Source organism: Chenopodium album, chromosome 20 (genome assembly GCF_948465745.1).
Source record: "Chenopodium album chromosome 20, dcCheAlbu1.1, whole genome shotgun sequence".
NCBI lineage: Eukaryota > Viridiplantae > Streptophyta > Magnoliopsida > Caryophyllales > Amaranthaceae > Chenopodium > Chenopodium album.
In genome coordinates this window covers 36997239-37010036 of record NC_137853.1, presented here as the reverse complement: position 1 = coordinate 37010036, position 12798 = coordinate 36997239, and the positions used below count along the sequence as shown (strand labels likewise).

General features: G+C 36.5%; 1 protein-coding gene across 1 annotated transcript; it reads left to right on the top strand.

Annotated features, from left to right (window-relative positions):
• The first annotated feature begins 11251 nt into the window (after nt 1-11251).
• LOC145597149 (F-box/kelch-repeat protein At3g23880-like) lies at nt 11252-12499 on the top strand. Its single transcript, XM_081653311.1, has one exon. It carries the CDS (start codon nt 11252-11254, stop codon nt 12497-12499), a length of 1248 nt encoding a protein of 415 aa, XP_081509437.1.
• Nucleotides 12500-12798: the final 299 nt, after the last annotated feature.

Genomic DNA, 12798 nt, shown 5'->3' with positions numbered 1-12798 from the left:
GTCGAGAACGGGGAGGGAGATCCCTCTGAGTCCCTCACGTAGGGCCGTTCTTAGTCCCTCGCGTAGGGTCGTCGCTGCCGCGGTTCAGAGGTGTGGGGGGTATGGGCTTCTCGGGCGGGCCTTGGTGGTTCGGGTTTTATTGTCAGGCGACATGTGGGTTAGGTTGGTGGTCCTCGGAGCTTTGGTGGTTGTGCTCGGAGTGGCGGCGGGGTGGGTTGTTAGGGTTTTGTTCGTTGTTTTAGTTTTTAAGTTTCTTCCTGTTTTTTGTTTTAGGAGTCTTTGTGTGCTGTTTAGTTTTGTTATTTTTTCTGTCTGTGTGGTGTGTTTGGGTGACATGGGGCATGCAGATCGGTGTACCGATCTTCTGGTGCAGGATTTAAGCCGGGTTTTTTGGCTATGGGGCTTTGGTTGGATCTTCTGTTGGTTTGGACTTAAGGGTTATGCTTCCATGCCGATATCCGTGTTTGAATCGGAGATTGTCTTGTCTATGGTGAAGTGTACGACACCAATTTTGATTTCAGGTCGAGGAGTACGGGATTCTGAGCCAATGAAGGTTCACGTCAGAAACTACAGCATATTGCCGGACCCCCTTGCAAGAGGCTGCATAGGACAGCGTTATATGAGCCAAGGGTACTTAAGAAAGTCATTTTGCGAGTGCAATTGTAGTTTCCTTTATTTCGAACTTGTAATTGGTTCTTTTGTCTTTGTATTGTTCGATTACGATCTCTTATGTAAGCGCCGTATGGCTTATTATTAATGAATTTTTATCTCCCCCTTCAAAAAAAAAAAAAAAAAAAAAAGGATAAGCAGAGTATTTATGTAAATTATCCTAAATTCCTAACCATATTGGTCTATGTATACGCTTGTTAGGCCTGTGACAATTTAGGAGGAGTCTTTCTTATAATATACATATAAAGTATATTACTATAATTTATAAATACAATTAATCACAATTTACAAAGGCTTAGCACGCAATTGCATCAAACAAAGGCTTAGCAATTTATTTTTGAAGGAAACTTAACATGGGGAGCGAGAAGATGACGATGTCGGACGAGCAATTAGTTGCCAAAGAAATTGTTGACATACCAATAGAATTACTAAGGGGCGATATCTTCGCAAGGCTACCGGTGAAAACCCTACTACGAATAAGGTGTGTTTGTAAGCTCTGGTGCTCAATAATCGATTCCCAAAATTTTATGCGTATTCGTAAAAGCCCTCATCTACTCTACATTGATTCGAAACACCACAATTGGAGCGGTCAATATGTCGTAGTACGAATTACTCTTCTAAGCATCGATACATTTGAGATAATCAATGAAATTTGTACAATAAATGGGAATTATATATATTTTTTTGGAACCTGTAATGGGTTAATGTTAATGTATCATTGTGACATGAGTATTTTGAGGATATGGAACCCTTCTATTCAAAAGTCCTTGTTACTTCACTCGTGTCCTTTTAAAATTCATCCAATATTTGAATTAGAATCATTTTTGCTGGGATATCCTTCTTCTGACGATGGAGACAATAATTTTAAGGTAGCTGCCTTTCAATGTCATCCTCTTGGTGGTGAAGGTTATAATGTTACAATGACAATCTATTCATCTCGGAGTCATAGGTGGAATTCTATAATAAGAAGGAATGATGCACTCGTCCCACCACCTCCAAAATATCGTGTATTCTATCAAGGGGCTTGGTACTGGCTTACGAAGACTCATCTCCTCTCCTTTGATTTTGATTCTGAGGATTTTATCTCTGTGGAGTTGCCAGTGGATAAAATGCAAGGAGTAGTCACTAGGTTTATTTTCCTTCTTTGTGAGAAACTAGCCGTTTTGAGTGTGTCTTCTAAAAGTTTCTGTGTATGGGTTATGGATAAGGATAAGGATAGCAAAAAGAAGTCGCCGTGGAGGCCATGGCTTTCAAGAGATTCAACTCATGAGGAATTAGTTGCAACTTGCGGGCGTTTGTCAGATTTACATTCAAGGATTTTCTATAATGAACGGGACAGTGATACGTTTATCTTTCAGACTTATAATAAAGTGTTTTCTTACACATTTTCTACCCAACAAGTACAAAATTTGAGAATGATACCACCCTATAATAATTTTGAAGTATTTTTAGATGATTATGCAGAGAGCTTGGTGTTGCACAAAGGAACTGGCGGTCATATTTTGACATCATATCCTTCCTAACATATGGATTTGCATGAAAATAAGGTATTTGTTCCGTTGTTCGTAAGGAACGGAGGAGTAGGAAGAGTTTTTTTTTGGATATGCTTGATTGTTCATCCCCATGACAAGAAGGTTGCGGCTTGGCCAACTTTGGAAGTTCATTGAAATTTGAAAAGAATTATGCATGTGAAATTACAAATATTTCTACTTTCATCATATTTATGACATATTCAAATGTTTTGTTATAGTAATTTTCTAGATAATTTTGTATTTAGCTATCGCCTATTGGTAATCAGTTCCTAATTAGTACTTTGTTTATTAGAATATGTGACCCTGATATAAATATGTTGCCCATATGCCATCTAAGTTGCAATTCTAGACATACTCCGTATCAATTTCTGACTAATCCGTCAAGTAACTTAATTTAATTTGTATTTAATTAATAGCCAATTTAATCAGACTAATTAGACCACTAATCTGACAATCAAAGCAACTTCTAGAAGATTGGCCATTCCTCTATAACTGTAAATTGTTATAGGACTATCCATTGCAAGGTATGGGACTTGAGTCCCACATCGGTCATATGGGGGATTGATGTGGGATTTATATAGAACAATGGGCTCTCCCCTTGAACTAGCTTTTGGGGTGGCTCTCCTATTGTTCTATATTATGAATCCTCACTATTGCCTCCACTACTCCCTCTTATTAGAATTTCTGGTTTAATTTGTTATATATGATTAATTTAATTTCTTAGTTAGAGCCTACTACATTTTTAGAGACAGAAAAACAAAGGCTTGAAGTTATTGCCTGCCTAGAGATTGTGTGTGGTGTGGATAAGGAGATGGTGGCAACTGGCAAGTAAAGATCGAGTAAATCCATGGTTTCAAAATAGATAGTGAAATCAAATACAGTAATTAATTTCAAATTTCTTAGTTTTACCAGATTTGGAATTGAATATCTGTATTTGAAATTTGTAATTTTTTTTGACCTTTTTTCGCCCGGGAAAAAAAATTGCCGAGATACTTACAATGGTCCCTAATATCCCCCGGGAGTCAAATTGAGACAGTGGAACCGTCTAATATGCCCTTAAACAATCATTTTACCAGTTCACAACTTGCGGTAATTTCGTAAACTCAAGCCTATCATGGACGTTTATGACGACATGTAATGATCATATATGGTTTCTAACGACATTATATGACCCCAAAAGGTATCCCTTAGGGTCTCAAGGATTTTCGCTTATGGCCCCTTAACCTTAAAATTTCCTTAAAAGGTGCGAATTATAACCTTCAATTTTGTAATTTTTTTGACCTTTTTTCGTCCGGAAATTAAAATTACCCAAGTGTTTACCATGGTCCCTAATACACTCCGGGAGACCAATTGGGTCGGTGGAACCATCCAATATGCACTTAAACGATCAATTTACCCGTTCACAACTTGCTGTGATTTCGTAAACTAAAGTCTACCACGGACGTTTGTGACAACATATAATGATCATATGTGGTTTCAAACGGTATTATATGACCCCAAGATTTATCCATTTGGGTTTCAAGTCTTTTCGCCACCGAGCCCCGAAACCTCAAAATTCCTCAAAAAACGTGGATTATAACCTTTAATTTTGTAATTTTTTTGACCTTTTTTCTCCGAGAAATAAAAATTGCCGAGATGTTTACCATGGTCCCTAAAATCCTGCGGGGGTCAAATTGGGTCGGTAAAACCATCCAATATGCCCTTTAACGGTCATTTTACCCGTTCGCAACTTACACTGATTTTGTAAACTCAAGTCTACCACGGACGTTTATGTCAACATATAATGATCATATATGGTTTCAAACGACATTATATGACCCTGAGATGTATCCCTTACGGTTTCAAAGCTTTTCGCCACCGGGCCCTAAAACCTAAAAATTTCCTAAAAAAACCTGGATTATAGCCTTCAATTTTGTGATTTTTTGACCTTTTTCGCCCGGAAATAAAAATTGTCGAGATGTTTACCATGGTACCTAATATCTTCCGGGAGTCAAACTGGGTCAGTGGAACCGTCCAATATGCCCTTAAACGGTCATTTTACCTGTTCACAACTTGCGGTAATTTCGTAAACTCAAGCCTACCACAGACGTTTATGACAACATATAATGATCTCATATGGTTTCTAACGGAATTATATGACCCCGAGATGTATCCCTTAGGGTCTCAAGGCTTTTCGCCACAGGCCTATAAACCTTAAAATTTCCTTAAAAGGCGCGAATTATCGCCTTCAATTTTGTAATTTTTTGACCTTTTTTCACCCGGAAATAAAAATTACCTAGATGTTTACCATGGTCCCTAATAAACACCGGGAGTCCAATTAGGTCTATGGAACCATCCAATATGCCCTTAAACGGCTATTTTACCCGTTCACAACTTGTTGTGATTTCGTAAACTAAAGCCTACCACAGACGTTTATGACAACATATAACGATCATATGTGGTTTTAAACGATATTAAAAGCCTTAGGATTTTAAGGCTTTTCGCCACCAGGTCCCGAAACCTCAAAATTCCTTAAAAAAAAAAGCGTGGATTATATCCTTCAATTTTGTAATTTTTTTGTTCTTTTTTCGCCCGAAAATAAAAATTGTTGAGATGTTTACCATGGTCCCTAATATCCTCCGGGAGTCAAATTGGGTCAGTAAAACCATCCAATATGCCCTTTAACGGTCATTTTACCCGTACGCAACGTGCACCGATTTTGTAAATTCAAGCCTACCACGGACGTTTATGACAACATATAATGATCATATGGTTTCAAATGACATTATATGACCCCGAGATATATCCCTTAGGGTTTCAAGGCTTTTCTCCACCGGGCCCCGAAACCTAAAAATTTCCTTAAAAAACGTGGATTATAGCCTTCGATTTTATAATTTATAAAGCTTTTTTCGCCTGAAAATAAAAATTGTCGAGATGTTTACCATGGTCGCTAATATCTTCCGGGAGTCAAATAGGGTCAGTGGAACCGTCTAATATGCCCCAAACGGTCATTTTACCCGTTCACAATTTGTGGTGATTTCGTAAACTCAAGCCTACCACGGACGTTTATGACAATATATTATGATCATATATGGTTTCAAATGGCATTATCTTACTTCGAGATATATCCCTTAGGGTTTTATGGCTTTTCGCCACCGTGCCCCGAAACCTCAAAATTTTCTAATAAAGCGTGGATTATAGCTTTCGATTTTGTAATTTTTTGACCTTTTTTAGCCCGGAAATAAAAATTGCCGAGATGTTTGCCATTTCCCTAATATCCTTCGGGAGTCCAAATGGGTCGATGAAACCATCCAATATGTCCTGAAACTGTCATTTTACCCGTTCGCAACTCACTACTAGAAAAAGGTCTAATTCCGACGGAACGGTTCCGACGGACATGAAAATCCGTCGGAAAACACTAATTTCCGACGGATTTTTTTTCCGTAGGAAATTTGCGACGAATTTAGAATTTCCGTCGAAAATCCGTCGTAAAGTAAGTGTTTTCCGACGGATTTTATTCCGTAGGAAATTTCCGACGGAATATTTGGTCGGAAATTAAAGTTTCCGACGGAATATTATAAGTTTCCGACGGAAATTAATTTTTTTTTAAAAAAAAAAAAAAAAAACCCCCCAAACCCTAATTAAAAACGGCGCCCCTCCCACCATATATATTCAAACTTCTCTTTCTCTCTCCTCTCTTCTCACTCCGCCTCTCTTCTATCTCTCTCTCCTCTCCTCTCCTCACTTCTCAGCTCTCTCTTCTCTCCTCTTCCTCAGTTCTCCGGTCTCCTCTCTCCCTTTTTCTTTTATTTTTTTTTTATTTTCTCCTCATCTTCTTTCCTCCTCCTCTTTCTCAATTCTCACCGGCGCCGTGGCTTAGTTATCTTGCTATTTCATATTAATGGTTTATACGGCCAAATTCGAGCGTGAAACCTCAAGATCTAGAGGTTTCAGGGTCGAATTTAGTCGTATTAAACCAAATACGGGTTGAAATTGGAAGCTTCGGTTGGTAAGGTATGTTTTCTGGTTTCAATTTTTTTTGTTTTTCGTTTTTTTGGTTGTTGGTTGAAATTCGTGGGTTTTTTTTTGTTTTTTGGTTGAAATTCGTGGTTTTTGGCGGTGGTGGTGGTTTTTTCTGGTGGTGGTACGGCCGGATTTGTTGTAGATCTGGGTTTGTTTTGGTGTTAGATATTGATTTGGGTGGGTTAGGGTGGTGGAAATGGTCGTTTAGGATTAGGGGGTGGGTCTGTGTTGGGTAAGGGGGAGTGGTGGTGCGGTTAGGGTAAGGCTGGGGAAGAGGGTTTGGGAAGATCTGGGTTAGGGTGCGGTGGTGGTGATTGGTGAATCTAGGTTAGGGTGCGGTGGTGGTGGTTGGTGAATCTGGGTTAGGGTTTGATGATGATAAGTGGGTGATTTGGGTGGGTCTGGGTTAGGGTTTGGTGGTGGTGGTGGATGGATCTTGGTTAGTTTAGGGAGTGGCGGTTTGGGCTTAGGGTTGGTGGTGATGCGCCGCGCCCCTGGTGGCGTGGCGTGTTTTTTTTTTAAATTTCTTAAAATCAGTTTCCGACGGAAATTCCGTCGGAATTTTCCGACGGATTTGTGTTCGTCGGAATTTTCCGACGGACTTTTCTAGTGCCCAAAAATGCATTCCGACGAAAGGATTCCGTCGGAATTTTCGTCGGAAAAGTGTTTCCGACGGAAATTCCGACGAAAAAGGCTGATTTTCCTACAAAGGGTTTTCCGACGACAGTTTTCGACGGAAAACAACGTGTTTTCGAGGGATTTTTTCCGTCGGAAAACAGCAGTTTTCTAGTAGTGAACTTGCACCGATTTCGTAAACTCAAGCCTACCATAGTGGTTTATGACAACATATAATGATCGGATATGGTTTCAAACGGTATTATATGACCCCGAGATGTATCCTTTAGGGTTCAAGGTTTTTCGCCATCGGGCCCCGAAATCTCAAAATTTCTCAAAAAGCGTGGATTATAGCCTTAAATTTGTATTTTTCCGACCTTAGTCGCCCGGAAATAAAAATTGCCGAGATGTTTAACATGGTCCCTATTATCTTCCGGAAGTCAAATTGGGTCGGTAAAACCATCCAATATGCCTTTTGACGGTCATTTTACTCGTTCGCAACTTGCACCAATTTCGCAAACTCGTGCCTACCACGGACATTTATGACAACATATAATGATCATATATGGTTTCAAACGGCATTATATAATCCTGAGATGTATCCCTTAGGGTATCATGGCTTTTCGCCACCGTGCCCCGAAACCTCAAAATTTTCTAATAAGCGTGGATTATAACCTTCGATTTTGTAATTTTTAGACCTTTTTTAGCCCGGAAATAAAAATTGCCGAGATGTTTACCTTGGTGCCTAATATCCTCTGGGAGTCAAATTGGGTCAGTGGAACCGTCCAATATGACCTTAAACTGTCATTTTACCCCTTCACAACTTGCGGTGATTTCGTAAACTCAAGCCTACCACGTTTATGACAACATATAATGATCGGATATAGTGAATTATATGACAGATGAATAGTGGGAATTGATTGTGAATTAGGAAATTTGGGTGGATTTGTTCTTTTTCAGGTATATCTTTCTCTCTCGATCTCTTTCAATTCAAGCTAAAATTTTTGAATGAAATTCTAGGGTACGAAACATCTGTATTTTAGTTTAATCTCTTTAAATTTAAGCTGCAACATAACATCGTATTGAAATAATATCTTGTGTGAAATTCTAGGGTATAAATTTGTTGTATTTCAATTTAATTCTGAGGAAGTACAAATCACAAGTCTCTTGGATTTGTTATGTGAATTAATTGTGTGCTTGTTGTTCATAGATTGATTAACAAGTTTTTGCTTGCTGTAAAATCTGGTTATGATGCTTTGTATTGGAGAGTTTGGTTTTTGTTAATCGAATTACTGAAACAAGTATCACTTAACTTTGTTACTTGGATTGGATTTTAGTTGAAAGGCTCTTGTTGTTGTACCGATTGTCCCAACAAGATGGGAGATCATGTTCCTGTTGCTGTCAAAGAAGGATATGCTACTCCTTGAATATGAGATCGGATTGTCGTTTTGTGCCCCGGAGGAAGGCTGAGAAGGAGAAGGGGAAAATGAGATCGTTGTGCTTCCGCTTAAGATTGTGATTGTGTGTATATCTTTCCCGACAAGAACTAACCCCTTCAACTCATCATTGCTGTGTTTTCTGAATTGGAAACAATACATACGAAAAATTGATTACTAAAAATGAGATTTTATCCTTTCATAGGCAAATGTTATTGAGGATTTCGAAAAGGCTGCAGCATTTAGTTGGATCAACAGTTTGTTTTCAGCATCACGCGTATTAGGAAACATGCTGGCTCGATTTCTCCTAGAAAAATACATTTTTGAGGCAGGTTGGTTCATACTTTTAAGCTGTTCATTGTGGCTTTTGTCAACTACTATATTAAGATTCACCAGTTTCATGTTTCCTTGATTTTAACTGGATTTTGAGTACTGTAGTATTTTTCATGTACAATATATATAACTAATTGGTGCTGTAGTATATTAAGTACTGCAATATTAATTATTAGTATATGCCTATATGGTCAAGGAGATTTGATGAAATTCTGTGAACTTATTGTTGGATATATTATGGAGTGTGGTTTACTATGGCACAAATTCTATGTACTGTGAAAGTTAAGAGGTTTATTATGGCCGGTATATCCAATATCCTATGTATAAGTATAAGATGTTTAATAAGCCTGATCTTCAAACAGCTCTTATAAAGATTATCAACATAATTTAATCCTTTTACTAGCTTTCCGATGTCTTTTGAAGGTTGACTGCTCATTGTTCAGTTCTGTTTTGGTAACTTACTAGCTTAGCTCGAGTGTGTATATCACCATGTGGGAAAACTAGCCTGTATGTTTAGCTCCTCCTTGTCTCTTACAGTCTTACTTTATCCATGTTTCAGGTCTCAAGTGGGACAGTAATCCCCATATTATTCTTATTTTGACCAAGCCAAATTCGGATTCTGTTAAACATTTATGCTCTTGAACTAGTCAGGTAACAATGCAAACTTTTAATCTAATGTATCAATGCTACTTTTAACTTTTAATCTAACTTTTAATGAGCCAATATATCAATGCTACTCTAAAGATATTCTTTTTGGATCCAATGCATGTAGTGTAATTTACTTGAAGCCTTCAATCAAATTGTTTGTTCCATCAGTCTGAAATTGTTTCTTTGTTCCATCAAATTTTCAAGATCGTCGTACTCTTTGAAATCGTGATGTGATTGATTACCAGCCTTGTATAGTTGTTTGTTCAAGTGCTAATGTTATTGCTATAAGGATGAAGCTTTGTAATAGTTATGGACCTTATGGTTTGCTATCAGATTTTCTTTGTTACATTTGTCATTTAATATCTGCATTTTATCCAATTTAATTGTCATAAACTTTTTTTTTTTGAACAAAGTGTCAGCCTTACAGTGGGGAGGGGATACTATAAAATTTGATACTGAATTATTTGTTCTTTACAGAGATGCATACTAGTAGCGCCCACTGCCTGAAGTTGCTAGATGCTCAATTTAATTTTTTTCTGGTGCTACTGCCGCTCTGCAATGGTGTAATATACTGGTGCGTGTCTAAGCTCACATGTGAGATCTTGAATGTATACCTAAAACTCATGTAAGACTGTCATATTTTGGCTAATGTATATATGGCCTGTATCAGTTCATTCCAAGTACATGCAACTATGCAAGACTGCTAATTAGTAAGTGCAAAATATACGTCATTAATGTACTTATGTTAGTGTAATTTTTAAGTACACTACAAATTATATTGGTCGTCCAATATGTTTTATATGTATCAGACTCTGTTATTCAGGGACTATTCCCCTTAGCTTTTGTTCAACCTATATGTTTCTAATGGGCGTAATGGCTTCTATGATTTATAATTAAGAGGATAAAGACATATGAGCTCTTGTTTGATTCGCATCCAAAATATTCTGCATAAGATTATGCCATTGTGATTTGTGAGTTAGAAACCTAAGCTGTTTACTAAAAGTTGCTTACTGGTTCTCGTACTTCTTTGTTGCTATCTACTCGTACTATTTACAGACATTGCATTAGATGTCAGCATTCCATGGTTATAATTAGCTTATATACATTATCTTTTTACTAGTAGAACATGTAGAGATATTAATTTTTTTTTTTTTTTTAAACGAGTAGAGATATTATTGTTTCATGTATAGATTTTTTTTTTTTTTTTAGTAAATTATGATTCTTTTGAGCTTACTTATTCCCCAAGTCTTTGCACTTGTATATAATGTAACACGTTTGTTACTCAAGTTTAATAGTCATCCATGGACAAAAATTAAATTTTCAAAATTTATTAGGAACCATTTGTAGTGAATTTAGAAGATTAAAGCACTAGGGAAAAAAAAAAAAAAAAAAAAAAAAAAAAAAAAAAAAAAAAAAAAAAAAAAAAACTAAAAAATAATATGAATGATAAATTATATACAAAAATTATGCTAAAAAATTTCCTTTTTTTGTCGATTATTAGATTTCATAGATTATATAAATAATAAGATTATATCTAAAAAATATATATTACTCCGTATCTTGATAGTAAGGATATTATATATAGTAATTATGAGATGAAAAAAGAGATTTTCTTCAAAAAAAAAAAAAAGCATTAAAATAAACAGAGTATTTATGTAAAGTATTCTAACCTTCCTGTTTTATGCTAAGTATATACGCTTGTTAGGCGTGTGAATATATGGTAGGTTTAGGATTTTTCCTAGTAATGTATAGTAATGTGTATTATAAATACAATAATTTAATTCCCTAAAAAAAACAATAATTTAATTGAAATTTACAATTTATGTAAAGTACCTTAAATTCCTAACCGTACTAGGCTATGTGTAGTTGTATACGGTTGTTAGGCGTGTGCCTATATATAGCCTATATATATAGGTGCCTTTAATGTATGGTAAAGTTTGTTTATTATACTTTACAAATACAATATAGTTACAATTTAAAAAAAGCTTAGCAATTTATTTTTGTAGGAATTTTAACATGGAGTGCAAGAAGATGGACGAAGGAATTTACATACCAATGGATTTACTATGCCACGAAATATTGCCAAAGCTACCGGTGAAATCCCTACTAAAATTTAGGTGTGTTTGTAAACTTTGGCGCTCTCTAATCGATTCTCAAGATTTTAGGCTAAATCCGAAAATTTGTAAAAGTCCTCATCTACTCCACATTGAATCGTTAGACCACGGTTGGACCAGCGGTCATAATATAGTTACTCTTCGAAACATCGATACATTTGAGATATTTGATAATCTTTGTGAAACGTATGGGACATATGAATTTCATGAAACCTGTAATGGGTTAATGTTAATGTCTAAGTTGTTTGAAGACAAGAGTTTATTGAGAATATGGAACCCTTCTATTCGAAAGTCTTTGTTACTTCCCTCGTGTCCTTTGAGTTCCGACCCATGTATTCATCGATGGACTTCCGAGCCATGTGATCATCGATTGACATACATGATGGGATATCCTTCTTCTGACGATGGAGACCATAATTTTAAGGTGTCTGCCTTTAAACGTTATCCAGGGAGTTCAGATTCTCTTATTGGTGAAACTTATGTTTCAATTGCAATTTATTCATCTCGAGATCATAGCTGGAATTCTATAATAAAGAGGAATGATGTCGTCTTCCCACCTTTTCTAATCGATCGTGTATTCTATCAAGGGGCTTGGTACTGGATTACAAAGACTCATGTCGTGTCCTTTGATTTTGATTCCGAGGATTTTAGCTATGTGGAGTTACCGGTGGATGTCATGCAAGGGAAAGTCACTAGGTTTATTTTCCTTCTTTGTGAGAAATTAGCTGTTTTGAGTGTGTCTTCTAAATGCTTTTGTGTATGGGTTATGGACATAGATAGCAGCAAGAAGCCGTCGTGGAGGCCATGGCTTTCAAGAGACTCAACTATTATTGAGGATTTATTAGAAGAACCTCGTTGTAGATGTAAATGTTCGTCAGATATACATTCAAGGATTTTCTACAATGAACGATATAGTGGTACATTTATCTTTCAGACTCGCAATGAAGTGTTTTCTTACTCATTTTCTACCCGGCAAGTACAAATTTTGAGCTCACCCTATAGTAGTGAAGTAACTGTAGATGCTTATGCAGAGAGCTTGGTGTTGCACAAAGGAACCGATGATCAGATTTTGACATCATCATATCCTCCCTGTGACAGCAAGAAAGTTGTTGCCTGGCCAACTTTGGAAGATCATTGGAAAGATTTATAGATGTGAACTTTATAAATATTTACGCTTTTATCAGATATTTTATGACATATTCAAATTAATGTTTTGTGATAGTAATTTTCTAAATAATTTGTTTGTCTATTGTATTTAGCTACTCCCTCCGTCACATAATAACAATACGTTGGACTTTTTTTCACTATTTATATATTTATGTTTACTATAGTTTAATACAAACTAGATAATTGGTGGTTTGGGGGAAAAAAAAAAGTGAATGGAGAGATGAGAATCTTAATAGGAATGAGAAATGTGAGGGAAATAGGGAGGGAAGGGAAAGAATGGAC

Bases quoted from the DNA above. Each gene is read 5' to 3' on its own strand.
- LOC145597149 (XM_081653311.1), top strand. From the start codon at position 11,252: ATGGAGTGCAAGAAGATGGACGAAGGAATTTACATACCAATGGATTTA.